This window comes from Anabas testudineus, chromosome 15 (assembly GCF_900324465.2).
Source record: "Anabas testudineus chromosome 15, fAnaTes1.2, whole genome shotgun sequence".
NCBI lineage: Eukaryota > Metazoa > Chordata > Actinopteri > Anabantiformes > Anabantidae > Anabas > Anabas testudineus.
The window spans coordinates 20,132,295-20,147,921 of NC_046624.1; the positions used below are offsets into that span (position 1 = coordinate 20,132,295).

Below are 15,627 nucleotides of genomic sequence, written 5' to 3' on the forward strand. Positions count from 1 at the left end.
ATTTTATTTTATTGCCTGAATGTTTTGTATGTGTGGATCCTCTTAGAACCACGACAAGGTGGAGAAGGAACGACGCAGCAGAATGAAACTGAATCGTATTTTGATGACAGAAATCAGGGAATCTGAGTTTTCAGTGCTTTTGTCATTATTGTCTTAAAATATCTCTCAGGCTGTGACAGTTCTCCTCCTCCACCTGCTTAACCAGGAATTTTCCTTTTAGATTATTTCTCTGTGGAACAGAGAGCGGGGCATAATCCTGATGTTTAATCTAATTTCTGAGCATAACATTGTGTTTAAGTTTTACCTGCGTCCAGCCAGGAGGATGGAATTGATCCTATACTCAGAAGGACATTAAGTCATTTACAGTATATTTGTGCTTGGCTGCCGTGCTTCTTAGAAAGAGAAGTGGTTTTCTGCACAGTTTGAGAATGTTAACCATGAAATGCTAAGTGTCATCATGCCTACAAGTGATGTCAGGAAAGTTGTAGCAGAGTGGTCCAGAGGAGGAGCTTTCTAGATTCTTTCTCCCACAGAGAAGTTTAATTTATTTCTTATGTTAAAATGTAACTTGTGAGAATTTGTGTCTTCTTGTCTCACATAGATTTTAATCTCAGCTCCTTAAATATGTTCCTACATTTACTGAGGGAAAGAGAGTTGCATTGTTTTGTTTTTACAGACTGAAACAAGTTTCTATGAGAAATTAGAGATTCTATTGCAAATATGAGACAAATTACAAATAAAAGAACAGCACACACCAACATTAGCATGTTAACTGGTTAAATGGTCTCTGTCTCCACAGGCCACCAACAGCTGCTGCCTCATGCGTCAGCAGCAGATATTTTTCACAAGATACTAAACCATAACTTCCTCTTTTTTTGATGTTGTTGCACTTTAATCTTGCAGCTTTCCTAAAACAAATTAAGGACAGAAGTTTACAGTGTTTTCTAAGAAGAAAGTTTTCCTTTAAGATTTTACATGGTAGTGCTTCTTAATCAACCTATGCTGACAAAATGCCAGTGAATCAAACAAAGGTCAGCTGTAGTTGTTTTTCTTTCTCCCTTTATTGCCTCAAAATGTCTGTTTTTATTTTGCTCAGGATATTATTTGAATTTGAAATTCACTGAAGTGAAGTGCATTTATGAATCAGTCATAACATTGTCACAGAGGGGGCAACTGTGGATCAGCTGCCAGAGCAGCAGCACACTGATAGTGTTTTTTAGGTTGAATCTTTTAGGAAGGTGATGATTCCACTACATGTTCATTATTGAGGTCAAAGAGTGCGGTGGAGTTGTATTTATATTCAGACGTGTCGACTGTTTTGGCCCCATATTACATAAATGTGTGAGAAAAAACATCAGACAAACTGTAAGATGAATAAAAATACAACATTAATATAGAATCACCATTTAAATGTTATGTGGAACTGAATTTCATTACTATGAAATTTACTGTAGAGCCTCTCAAACAGAGATCTGGGAATTGGAGCAGTGTCATAGTCTGTTATCTTAAAATCTCTCATAAACATCCACATTTCTCCTTCTTCACTTCTACTCAACCTGGAATTTCACTTCTAAATAATTTCTACATGAAATAAAGTGAGTCATACTGTCATTGACTGTGCTGGGAAATGATGTGATGCTTGGCTGCAGTGACTACATGAAGTTGAGAAATAACCATACTGACATCTACTGTAGGTCGACAGTCTTCACACACACTGTTACTCAACAGTTTTAATTTCATTATGACACATTGTTCTAGTTCCAGCCAGTGGTACAACGACACTTTATGAAACTGATGACGCTGTGAAAGGAAAGTATGTGAATAAAGATGGGTCAAAGATATTAGTGGGAGTTCTACATGAATTAGGTATAAAACCTTAATCTTAAAAATATTTTCATTTATTGTCATTCAAATTACAAGAATTAATTAAACTTACATTTGTTCTAAATAGTACAACAACTTAAAATGCCACAGACAATGATTTAACAATTTCTTTCATATACTGCAACACATAACCATGTATCAAACAACATCCCAACACTGAACACAGTTCTGTTTTTCTGAGCCCATAAAACACTGACTCAAGCCTCACGACTTCACAGGATCATCAGTATACTGTAAATAAGAGATGGACGTGGCTGAGTACTTGTTTCACCACTTGCAGTTAAGGGTGTGAAGTCTATGTATTGTTGGGGAGGGTTTCAGTACAGGTGCAGCCCAGCTGTGTACCACATACAGTGTAAAATGTTTTTCCTCACACAAACAGGTTGTATTTAGTGACAGACCAGAGCACAGGAGCTCTGGAAGGAAATTCCTTCTCGTCCACGTCCCAGCGAGCAAATAAAAGATGCTGTTGTCCACGCCTTGTCCAAAGCATCTCCAAAACGAGGACATCCAGAGCTGCTTAACAATGTGAGTAGACGTCACATCATGAGTGGACAAATGATAAGATGAAACTGCTGATGTTTAGAAACATACAGTATGAAAAGCAACTAAAACCATCTGAAGAGTCAAAAGCTAAGCTAGTCAAAAAGGTCATTCTATGGATCTGCTGGTATCAGTGCTGACCATCCTGCAACAACACAGAGAGGCCAAGAGATTGTCCACAGCTCCTTTCCTGAGGAACACGTACATAAACAAATCTGCAAGAGGACTGAACTTAATAGTAACCAAAGACAGATAAGCTAATGCAGGTGAACAGGTCAAATCAATAAAACCACATGCACAATAGAAATAAACACAATAAAAGATGAGACATCTAAGAAGAGACATGAAAACAGCTGATTCACTGCAGGATTGTGTCCACACAGGTTGTTCATTCATTGAATCTTTAGGACATATAATAATTAACATGACTGATATTTACAGTCCAGTTAAAACTGATGTGTTTCCTTCAACAAACCAACTTTATTTAAACATTTAAATATGTTACTATCACAAATTGCACAGGATTACAACAATTATTAGTATTACAGATTTATTGGTAACAACACAAAGTCTTCAGGGACTTTTATCACACATGATAATGAATTAAAGTCAGTGTCAGTAAAGTTCAGTCTTTTTAAGCTGCTTTAACTTTTATGAACCACCAGATGTCGCTGTATCTGCTTTGTTTCAAACTAATGTTTGTGGCAAATTAAAGAAACAAAGTTGGAAAATATCTATAAATCTTTATATTCAGTGCTTTAACCTAACGAAGTACTCAAAGCCCTGAAACACTTTGTTATTTGTACATATTAAATTTTTGTATGATCACTGAGTGTTTTCTCCACAGCGACTGTTTTTTTGCCTTATTTAATCCCAGATAAATCTTTCTTATCAGAAAATGTCTGTTTAAAATGATTTGTTATTTGTCGTAGGTGGTTGTGAGCAGAGATACTGAAGCACTCCTATGTCAAACTCTGTGTTTCTGATCACCTCAACATGTTCTCATCAACGTTTCTCGCCTACAGACTCCTCAGTAGCGACCTACAGTAGCCTTGTTGCTTTATTTGAGCTGCTACAGGTGGAGAAACTGAGTTTAAGAGCTGCTGTCACTAAATCAAGAGCACAAATTAAACAGTCTGTGTGCAAAAAGTTCTTCATCTGTGTTCTCAAAATAGTAACATACAGCATATGAGCATACATTTGTGTGTGTGTGTCTGTGTTTGTGACCACTTATCTCTCTTAACCTTAAATTCTAAGGTTTGAGAATCAAGAAAAAAGGACGGTGTTCTCGTCCCTTCATGTACATATGGAATGTATGGATGTACATAAATGTATTTTAAAAACCAAAAGAGACACAGTAAAATCAAATCAAACATATTCACTTCCTGTTAAAGGAAAAAACCAACACAGAGACACCGAACACACTGATATAAACAACAGTTTTTTTATTTAAAAAGCAGAATTTTTACTTTTATTTATTTTATATTGAGAAAATCTATTGTAGATACAAATCTATAGCTGCATTTTTGGTACATTTAGAAATGTGTGTGTAGCTGGGTGTGAACTTTTCTACATGAATACCTGATATTTGAGCAGTATCTCTGCTCACAACCACCTGAGAATGGAGCAGGTGCCAAAGGTTTGGAAAACATCATGTCTGACGCCAGTTCCAAAAACCTCATCTCCTTCTGCTCTAAATGATTACAGACCAGTCGCCCTCACCTCACACATCATGAAGGTCCTGGAGAGACTGGTTCTGACTCATTTGAGACCTCAGGTTGAGACATCACTAGACCCACTGCAGTTCGCCTATCGTCCCCGGGTTGGAGTAGATGATGCTATTGTCTACTTGCTTCAGCGAGCTCTCTCACACCTGGACAAGGCTAACAGCACTGTGAGGATCACATTCTTTGATTTCTCCAGTGCCTTTAACACCATCCAGCCTGTCCTGCTGAGAGAGAAGCTCCTGAAGATGCAGGTAGACTCCTCCACAGCCTCCTGGATCACTGACTACCTGACAGACAGACCACAGTTTGTACGACTGCAGGGATGTGAGTCTGAGCAGGTGGTCAGTAGCACAGGAGCACCTCAGGGGACTGTCCTCTCACCTTTCCTCTTCACCCTGTACACCTCAGACTTTCAGTACAACACTGAGTCCTGCCATCTGCAGAAGTTCTCAGATGACTCTGCAGTGGTTGGGTGTATCAGCGGTGGGGAGGAGACAGAGTACAGAGGTCTGGTGGACAGCTTTGTGAAGTGGTGTGGAAACAACCATCTCACCCTGAATGTAAGCAAGACCAAGGAGATGGTTGTGGACTTCAGGAGGAGGAAAACTGGCTTTGACACTGTGTCCATTCTGGGTGAGACGGTAGAGGTGGTGGAGAGGTACAGATACCTGGGAGTTCACCTGGACAACAGACTGGACTGGAAGTTCAACACAGAGGCTGTATACAGGAAGGGACAGAGTAGACTCTACTTCCTGAGGAAGCTCAGGTCCTTTAATTTGTGCGACAAGATGCTGCAGATCTTCTACCAGTCTGTTGTAGCCAGTGTGATATTCTTTGCTGTCATCTGCTGGGGCAGCAGCATCAGAGCCAGCGACACTAAGAAACTGAATAAGCTGATCAGGAAAGCTGGCTCTGTGCTGGGGGCTGCTCTGGAGCCTTTAGAGCAGGTGGTGGAGAGGAGGATGCTGCACAAACAGCTGAGCATCATGGAGAACAGCTCACATCCTCTCCACAGCCTGCTTATCAAACAGCGGAGCAGTTTTAGCCAGAGACTTCTCCAGCTCCGCTGTGACAAGAAACGGTTCAGGAAGTCATTTGTGCCAACAGCCATCAGCCTGTACAATGACTCCCTGACAGAGAGTCAGTGTCCACGCTGATGTGTAACTTAGTCACTTTACATTCAAGTCCTACTGTGTGTTTTGTTGGTATTACTGTCTATTCTGTGTGTTATTCTTGTACTGTGTCTCGTGTATTGTTGTGTAGATCATGTTACTTAATGTTCAGTGTTTTTGTGTGTAATGGCTGCTGCAACACCAAAATTTCCCCTTGGGGATCAATAAAGTATCTATCTATCTATCTATCTATCTATCTATATTGTACAAAACCAAGAGGGACTAAGTCCGGACTTGAGTGTCATACAAAAGCATCATAGGTCAAAGTGAACAAAGCAGTTATAGACATGCTGTAATCTCTAAATCCTCCTAAATGTATCATCCTGTTCTGTTCAGCAAGTGCAGTGAGAGCCAGTTATGCATTTTTTACTAAAGTCTCATTGCTGCTGTCAGAAACATAAAAGTCTCTTTAAAAAGGAATTAAAAACTCCAACATTAGAGTAGGAAATCAAAGTTATTAATAAAGTCTCTGCAGACCACAGAGGGCCAGGTCCACCCATCCAGAAATGTGTCCCTCCCAGATAGAATCAGTGTTTTTATTCATATTTTATCATTTATTTATCTGGTTGTTCTTTGTTACTAACATTAGGTTCATATTGTTAATAAAAATGTTGTTTTATTCTAAAGGTTCTGGCTCCATGGACGGTGAATAATGACGTGGTCATTCAGGAGGTGCAGCCACACTAGCTGAATCTCCTTCACTTACTTTAATGTAGTATTTATTATTTTATTTCACATTGAGCGTGTAACAAGTGGAGGTTCATAAGGTTTATACATTTTTTTCTATAAGTGATAATTTACTCACCAGAGAAAACAAAGCATAGATGGCCATTAAGGTCAGAGGAAAGCTGATTGATATGATTATGCCCGGTGCCACATACTTGATGATGGAATATGTCTCTTCATTGTTGTAAATGTTGTTGTAGTCACTGGTGGTGTAGTCGATGTTGCTGTAGGTTTCATTTTGTGATGAGTTGTTCATATGGACACCTTCCATTCTTCAGAGTGAAATCTGGAAAGGGAGCATGATTTAAAATGTTTATATACATGCCACGTCCCAGAATCCTCACTGACTTCAGACCAGTGGCTCTGACATCACACATTATGAAGGCTTTTGAGAGGCTGATCCTGGAGTCCCTCCGACCTCTGGTCAAACTCTCACTTGATCCCCTCCAATTTGCTTATCAACCCCATATTGGAGTGGATGACGGCATCATATACCTGCTCTATCGCACCTACACCCACCTGGACAAGCCTGGGGGCTTAGTGAGGATCATGTTTTTTGATTTCTCCAGTGCATTCAACACCATCCATCCTGCACTGCTGGGAGAGAAATTAAAAAACATGCAGGTCAACAACACTCCCCTGATTTCCTGGATCATGGACTACCTCACTAACCGCCCACAGTACGTCCACTTGCTGAACTGTGTGTCTGACACTGTGATCAGTAGCACAGGTGCTCCACAGGGGACAGTTCTGTCTCCATTCCTCTTCACCCTGTACACCTCAGACTTCAGGTACAACTCAGAGTCCTGTCATCTTCAGAAGTTCTCTGATGACTCTGCAGTTGTAGGATGTATTAGGGGTGGAGATGTCACAGAGTACCGTGGAGTGGTGGACAGTTTTGTGGACTGGTGTGGACTCAACCATCTGCAACTCAACATCAATACAACAAAGAAGCTGGTGATGGACTTAAGGAAATCTGGGAGTCCTGTCATCCCTCTCTCTATACAGGGGGAGGAGGTGGAGGTCGTGTCCGAGTACAAATACCTGAGAGTGTACTTGGACAACAAACTGGACTGGACTAAGAACTCAGCAGCATTCAACGTCTGCAGCACCATGCTGCGGATGTTTTATGAGTCTGTGGTTCCAGTGTCATCTTCTATGCTGTGGTCTGCTGGGGCAGCAACATGAGGGATCTTGGATCTTGAATCTTGATATATGTAGGTAACTTTGTTCATTACAGCATTACAGTTCATTACAACCACACACATTTAGCATGTTCAACAGGACTAGAACATACATTAAAACACAAATATTCTCATTTTAATACAACATTATCACCACACACATTATGAAAGAAAGAAAGCCTTTAATCATCATATGTCACATTTACATGTTACAATGAAATTTGTCCTCTGCATTTAACCCATCCCCTGGGGGACTAGTGGGCAGCTACATACGGCGCCTGGGGAGCTAGCGTGGAGTGTCTCGCTCAAGGACACACCTGGTGTCTGTGGCGGGGTTTGGACCTTCTGCATCCAAAGCAGATGATCTACCCACTGAGCCGCCAGGCCGCCTGAGAAAAATATTCTTTTACATTTACCTTTAAAAGTTGAACGAGTTCCCAGCATCTATTCAGATGTTTCATCGTCTGTGTCCAGTACAGATATGATAAGATATGATTTGATAAGTTCCTCTAAACCTGATCACAAGGAAGAAACACAAAATGTAAACATACATGAATATGTAAAATAAAAGAACATGAGTCACTATTAACAGGATTCTTTTCCATAGTACAGTTCAACTGTGTACTCACTGTGGAACCTTTAATCTATCTGAATTCCCCAGAATGGAGGAAATTACATGGATTATATAGTAGTTGATTATGTACTGTTGCATATAAATATGTTTTTAAGGTACTGTATCAGTACTCCTGTTGTAATAATACACAAAACCTGTTTTCACGTTTCAGCTGTCACTGGTTGAACTGTACTATATCATCAGATCATATCACAGTTTGCATATGTATTTGCATTTCTTTATTGCTTGATTTGTCTCTGGACATTTAGAGTCTGATGTCTTATTTGATCCACTGAATTTTGACATAAATACATTTGAAAGCTGGTGAACTATAATTTTCTGGTCCATTATGAAGCTTGTGAATGAGGTGACATTTGATAATTTTAACTTTAATCAATTAATTTTTAATCTTTTTTTAAGCCTACTTTCAGGAAATAGGAGAGAATCAGAATGCAGTGTCAGTAACTTAAAGTTAGAAGAGGGGATGAAACAACAAAAGGTTAAAGACAAAATGTGGGCAGCTACACAGGTAAAGAGACGAGGGGCTGAATAAATAAGTGAGGAAACAGGTGACTCCAATCAGGAAGTGATCACTGCAGAAGGAACCAGGACTGAACCAAAACAGAGAGGAGTCAGGAACCAAAATGAAAAGATGATCATCATCCATCCATCCATTTTCTTAACCTCTTGTCCTCTGAAGGGTCTTGAGAACGCTGGAATCAATCGCAGCCGTCATTGGACGAGAGGCGGGGTACACCCTGGACAGATCACCAGTCCATTGCAGGATAATAATCAGTTCCAAACCATAACCAGATCATGACAGAAACAGTTTATATGAACTAATGAAGTTTTCCTACAGGACAAAGCAGAAACTCCTGTTTCACCTTCGACCATAGATGAGACGACACAAACTGAGAAATCTAAACTCCAGCAACAGCTGCAGATTATCAAACAACTTTATTAAAAGGTTTCACTCACTGACTTCATGAAGGTCAGTTAAAGAACCTAACAAAGAACAGTTAAATAGAATGGGAGTTAAAATAAAAAGAAGTCATGTACAGACACATGAACCAGTAAGTAGAACTTATCATCATGTGATTTTTAACCAGTGAGAGGAAGTCAAGTCAAATCAAGTCAAGAAGCTTTATTGTCATTCCAACCACATATAGCTGAAGCAGTACATAGTGAAATGAGACAACGTTTCTCCAGAACCATGGTGCTACATAAAACGGCAACAAGACAAAATGGGGCTGAGGACTGATAAGTTGTCCTAGCAAAACACATAAAGTGCATCCTGTGCAACCTAGTGCAAACAGTGCAAGTACACAAAGAAAAAGTGCAGACGGACGTCAGAAGACAAAAAAACAGAACACAAAACACAAAACAGCAGCGACCATTAGCTGAAATGAATACAATTTACAACTGAAGGATGGAAACATGTCGAATCTAGCGAGTGTGTGTGCTCGGTTCAGTTTGTTGTGTGTGTGTTGAGGAGCCTGATGGCTTGGGGGAAGAAACTGTTCAAAAGTCTGGTTGTGAGGCCCCGAATGCTCCGGAACCTCTTCCCTGATGGCAGAAGTGTGAAGATTAGGTGTGAGGGGTGGGTGGGGTCGTCCACAATGCAGGTAGCCTTGCGGATGCAGCGTGTGGTGTAAATGTCCGTGATGGAGGGGAGAGAGACTCCAATGATCTTTTCAGCTGTCCTCACTATCCGCTGTAGGGCCTTGCGATCCGAAACGGTGCCGTTCCCGAACCAGGCAGTGATGCAGCCGCTCAGGATGCTCTCAATGGTTCCCCTGTGAAATGTAGTCAAGATGGGGGGCGGCAGATGGGCTTTCCTCAGCTTCCTCAGGAAGTAGAGACGCTGCTGGGCCTTTTTGCTGATGGAGCGGGTGTTGAGTGACCAGGTGAGGTTCTCCTCCAGATGAACACCAAGAAATTTGGTGAAAGAAGTGTGTCTGGTGATTAACAGTATTCAAATCATTTATGGTCAACTTGCACACTGTGAGCTATTTGGGGAGGACAGACAGGTTTATTAAGGCCCCCAGCTGCCGGGCCAGCTGGGGGACTTTTGTGACGAGCTGGATATGCTATTGTCTCAATTCCCTGAAGATGGCACTCCTCTCATCGTCTTAGGTGATCTCAACATCCACCTGGACAAACCACAGACATCTGACGTGCTCGCTCTTCTGAACACGTTTGACCTTAGACTAGTCTCCACTCCTCCAACTCACAAAGCTGGCAACAACCTGGACCTTGTTCTGATCCGAAATTGCACTGTGGACGACATCTCTGTCACTCCTCTGCATTTGTCGGATCACTTCTTCATTCAGCTCACAGTCTTCATCTCTAGACCGTCTCATTCTTCCACTGCATTGGAAACATTCCGCCGCAACCTCAGATCTCTCAACCTGGAGCAGTTTTCTTCCCTGGTTTCTGCAGCGCTGCCCTCATCGCAGGTTTTACCCACCTACGACACCGACGCAGCCACGGACAGGCTCTGTGATACTCTTTCGTTCTGCCTGGATAGTCTCTGCCCGACATCTACCAGACCTGCTCGTCCTTCAGCTTCCAACTTGTGGCTCACTGACCAGATCCGTGAACAACGCACGGTGCTCAGGAGTGCTGAGAGGAAGTGGCGCAAATCCAAGTCTCAACCTACTCTAACTGATTATCAGGATTTGCTTCAATCCTTCTCTTACAGTGTCACCAGGGCGAAGACTGATTATTACCAGGACAAGCTCAGCAACACCACAGACACCAGAAAGCTGTTCTCAACTTTCAAATCCCTACTCTATCCACCCCCACCTCCACCACCCACCTGTCTCACAGCTGATGACTTTGCCTCCTTTTTTACCAACAAGGTGGCAGCCATCAGCTCCCAGTTCACTCCTCCTGACAATGACATTCTGCTTACTAAACCTGACGATGCATCTCACTTCACTTTTTCAACACTGTCAGAGGACGATGTATCCACCCTCCTCCTCTCCAATCGCCCGACCACCTGCTCTCTGGATCCGATCCCCTCTACTCTTCTTCAAGCTATCGCACCAACACTAATACCAGCCATTACACAGATCATCAACACCTCTCTCACAACAGGCACCTTTCCCACCTCGTTCAAGCAGGCCCAGATCACTCCACTTTTGAAGAAGCCTTCTCTGGATCCCTCCCTTGTGGAGAACTACAGACCGGTCTCTCTTCTTTCATTCCTGGCCAAGACTCTGGAACGTGCAGCCTTTAATCAACTCTCTGACTTTCTTTCCCAGAACAACCTCCTTGATGTCAATCAGTCTGGCTTCAAGAGTGGTCACTCCACAGAGACGGCACTTCTGACTGTTGTGGAATCGCTACGGGTGGCAAAAGCTGCAGGTAAATCTTCTGTCCTTATTCTATTAGATCTATCTGCAGCCTTTGACACTGTGAACCATCAGATTCTCATGACTGCCCTCTCAGACCTGGGCATCTCTGGATCAGCTCTAGCCTGGCTTCGGTCATACTTGTCCGAACGAACCTTTAAGGTATCCTGGCAGGGGCGTGTCTCTGACTCTCATAACCTCTCCACCGGTGTACCGCAGGGCTCAGTCCTTGGTCCTCTTCTTTTTTCAATCTATACTTCTTCTCTAGGCTCTATCATCCATTCTCATGGCTTTTCTTATCACTGCTATGCAGATGACACACAGCTCTTCCTGTCTTTTCCGCCGGATGACTCAACTGTCTCATCTCGCATCTCTGCCTGTCTCTCTGACATCTCTGCCTGGATGAGAAAAAGACACCTTCAACTCAACATACCCAAAACTGAACTTCTAGTCTTCCCTGACAGACCTTCAACTCAACACAACATCAGCATTAACATTGGATCTGCAGTGATATCCCCTACTAAGTCAGCCAGAAACCTGGGGGTCATCATTGATGACCAGCTGACCTTCACAGATCACATCGCCACAGTCGCTAGGTCGTGTAGATATGCCCTCCACAACATCAGAAAGATCAGACCCTATCTGACGGAATACACGACCCAACTCATTGTACAGGCGTTGATCTTATCTCGCCTGGATTACTGCAATGCACTACTGATGGGTTTACCGGCATCCACGACCAAACCCCTCCAGATGATCCAAAATGCGGCAGCACGCCTCATTTTCAATCAACCTAGAAGGTCTCATGTCACACCGCTCTTCAGATCTTCACTGGCTTCCTGTGGCTGCAAGGATCAGGTTCAAAGCTCTGTCTCTTGCCTACAGAGTGGTGAACTCCACAGCTCCATCTTATCTCAATTCAATCATTCAGGTCTACATCCCCTCCCGTCCACTGCGCTCAACCAGGGAACGTCGTCTGGTGGTACCAGCACCACACAGTCGACACCAAGGAAAACTGTTCAGCTCAGTGATCCCAAGATGGTGGAATGAGCTGCAGAACTCTGCACGCTCAGCCACCTCACTTGCAATCTTTAAAAAACTGCTGAAAACAGAACTCTTCCGCATCTTCCTTTGCACTAAAAAAAAAAAAAAAAAAATTCTACCCTTTCTTTCTAACATCTCTTGAAACAGAAACACTTTTTTGATAGCACTTTGCTTTGATGTTGTTTCTTCTTGACTTAGATTTTGTTTGCTTGCCTTGTTCCTCACTTGTAAGTCGCTTTGGATAAAAGCGTCTGCTAAATGACTAAATGTAAATGTAAATTAAGGCTCTGTCTGTTGGAGACAGACAGAGCTCCTTCCTCTGAACTTTACATAAGGTAGATGAGGTTATTGATCTAATTTTCAATTAGCTTTTCTGAGGTTGTTATTCAAAGGGTTCAAATACTTTTTCTTGCCTCTGTATCTCAACTATCTATTGTATAATTCTGATAATAATAAATGACATCATTATTATAACATGCTGTCATCATTCATGCTGTTGATCTACTGGTGTTGTTACTTTCCAACTTGTAAAAGCACAAAAAGGCCAAAAGCTTGTCTGCAGCCCCTTTCCTCAGGAAAACATACAGAAATGAGTCAGCAAGAGGACTGAACTTAATAAGAGTGAAAGACAGATCAGAAAAGGACGTGTTAATACCGCTGTCTTGTGCCAGGGACCAAATAGCAGTTGGCAGAAATATCAGTGTGTAAATTAGCAGCACCAGGACCAACACGGCCACAATTCGACGTTTTTCTTCAGGGGGGACACTGACGGAAGGACGCAAAGCTTTGAGAGTCCCACCAAGGAAGAATACAAGCAGTGGATAGGGAAGGAGGAAGAAGACAGCCAAGATGGTTTCTACCACCTGAGGATCAGCTTTGAAGTAAAGAGGGAGGACGTAGACAAGAGGAAGTGTCCACACCATGGCAGAGACCATCAAATAGATCTTGACTGTTCGTCTGAAGCGGTACCACACTGGCCAGGCAATAACCAAATACCTGTAACACAAGGTAGACACACACCGTAGACGATGGTCACTGAGCAGCATCCAAGTGATGTACAAATAAAATGGTCATTGAAGTAGAATCACTGGAGTGACAGATGGCTACCTTTCCATAGCAACACACACCATGAAGCCAACGCCGGATATCACACCAAAGTAGTAGATATGAAAAAAGACTGCAGACGGCAAACAAGGTGTCAGTTGAGCGATCATGCCGCTGAGCTGGACGAGGTCAGAAATGAGAACGTTGATAACGTAGATCTGAGTAACATGATCCTTTTGGACCTGCACGAAGACATTGGTAAAGGTAAAGAAAGCAGATGTAAATAGAGTCTGAACTCCTCTCCTCCTCAAGGTGACCTCTGCCAAATTACAGTGTGTCACCTCGCTCTGCAGAGCAACTGTAGTCAGAGCCGAGTGTCAGTCAGAATAATCCGATGTGACACGTTGGCATGTTGTGTTTCAAATAATAGTTTTATTACTTATTAATATTTCACATAACATGGTGTACTGTGTTTAGAGGGCGCCTCTCTTCTCATTGTACAAATAATAGAAGGGAACACATCAACAGGGTAAATCAGGCTTCATTTAGTGGAGTAACTAATAGAAGGAGCCGATGTTCAGAAGCTGAAGATCAAAGAAATGTGTAGCTATTCAATATTACAGATTAAACTGTAAATCTCAGTGATCAAATACACACCAGAGAACAGACAGAGTAGGCAGCCACTAGATTCAAGAGAAGGCTGAGGCCAACGATGATGCAGGTCACTATGAAGAGGAGGTTGATTGATGATTCAGTGTAACTGTTGGTGATGTTGCTGCTTTGTGAAGTGTTGAATTCCTCCATTCTTCAGATTGAAACCTAAAAAAGAGAATTCTTAACATGTAAAAATAACTTGGTTCACTAATATCACTGAGCGAGGCACAAATACAAACACAGGTGGGAACATTCACTACGTCAAACACTAACATAGAGTAGAACTAACTGAAAAACACAGATTCATTCCTTCATTTCTTCCAACTTACCACAACTTGATGAACTCTGTTAGTATTTAGTGTCGAACAACTCTGTCTTTGAGCTCTAATTCAAACATAAATATTTGGTTCAACTGTCTGAACCCGTCGACACAGTTTGCACATTTAAACATGAGTAAAAAAGTTATATCACCAATTTTACCTTTAAGTCCACAGCTGATTGAGATCATACACCAGGTTTGATGTTGGATCCTCTGCATCCATTTACATTCTTTCCCCGTGGGTATTTACAGTATTAATATTCTATATATACATTTTGATGTATTAAACAAACCTTATATTTAAAATCTGGAGGAACCAGTGAATGATTTGACATTTGCTCATTTTCTGTGACACTGAATCAGTTTAAAGGAACCTTTAAGGGTGTTGCATGTATGTTATTGCTTTTATTTGTGGTGCATCATATAGTCCATTGCTTTAATATTTCGTCCCATATTTTGAATCTGTAGGAAACATAATAATTAATATGACTGATATTTACAGTCCAGTTAAAACTTTGTAACAAAGTTACAATATGTATTAGAAACAGTGTTAATGTTCCAGACAGAAATGCAATTCCTTATGTAGAAAATAGCAGTGTAGTCTGTGGTAAAACAGGGAATTTGCTGAATCGGCTGGGTGAGTTCATCCATTAATTAATTAGTTATACCTGAGTATGCAGTAGAGGGAGTATCGCCGCGGTCACTTCATTCTGGATAAAGACGCCATAGAATGACGTCCGTGTGCGTCATATGTCTTGATTTTCTCCCTTTTCAGGGTGTAACAACAACACAAAGGCTTCAGGGGCTTTTATCACACATGGTAATGAATCAAAGTCAGTTAAGTTCAGTCTTTTTAACCTGCTTTAACTGTTATGAACCACCAGATGTCGCTGTATCTGCTTTGTTTGAAGACACAAAGTTTTAAACAAACTAATTTTTGTGGCACAAAAGAAACAAAGTGTGAGAAAATATCTATGAATTTGGCAGACATTTATTCATAAAGTATTGGAATAGATACTGTAAAACAGACACAACATCTAAAATTCAACTCTGGATTCTACATTAAAGTGCCAAACCTCAAATTTAATTTTAGCAGATTCAGGTCAGTTTAGATAAAAACTGTGGGGAAATTTTATTATAGTGCACAAGGCTTAGTGGTTCAAAAGTTGCACTATGGGTATTATTTATTAAAAAAGCTGGACATTTAAATGCATTTGTGTTTTTCATTTCTATACTCCCTGTTTTTTCTTCTGGACATTTAGAGTTTGATGTATTAAATTATCCTGTACTATAATTTACTGGTCCATTATGAAGCTTGTGAATGAGGTGGCATATGATAATTTCCTGTGACACTGAAT

General features: G+C 41.4%; 1 protein-coding gene across 1 annotated transcript; it reads right to left on the reverse strand.

Moving 5' to 3' along the window:
- Positions 1 to 12,740: 12,740 nt before the first annotated feature.
- On the reverse strand, positions 12,741 to 14,100 carry LOC113158443 (G-protein coupled receptor 4-like). The gene is made up of 3 exons (XM_026354350.1): positions 13,954 to 14,100; positions 13,360 to 13,538; positions 12,741 to 13,248 (listed from the first exon to the last, which is right to left on the reverse strand). Exons 1-3 carry the CDS (start codon positions 14,098 to 14,100, stop codon positions 12,741 to 12,743), a joined length of 834 nt encoding a protein of 277 aa, XP_026210135.1.
- Between the last annotated feature and the right edge of the window lie 1,527 nt (positions 14,101 to 15,627).

Bases quoted from the DNA above. Each gene is read 5' to 3' on its own strand.
- LOC113158443 (XM_026354350.1), bottom strand. From the start codon at position 14,100: ATGGAGGAATTCAACACTTCACAAAGCAGCAACATCACCAACAGTTAC. The intron at 13,539-13,953 runs GTGTGTATTTGA...GTCTTCGTGCAG, and splicing joins CCTACTCTGTCTGTTCTCTG to GTCCAAAAGGATCATGTTAC. The intron at 13,249-13,359 runs GTAGCCATCTGT...CTTGTGTTACAG, and splicing joins GTGTGTGTTGCTATGGAAAG to GTATTTGGTTATTGCCTGGC.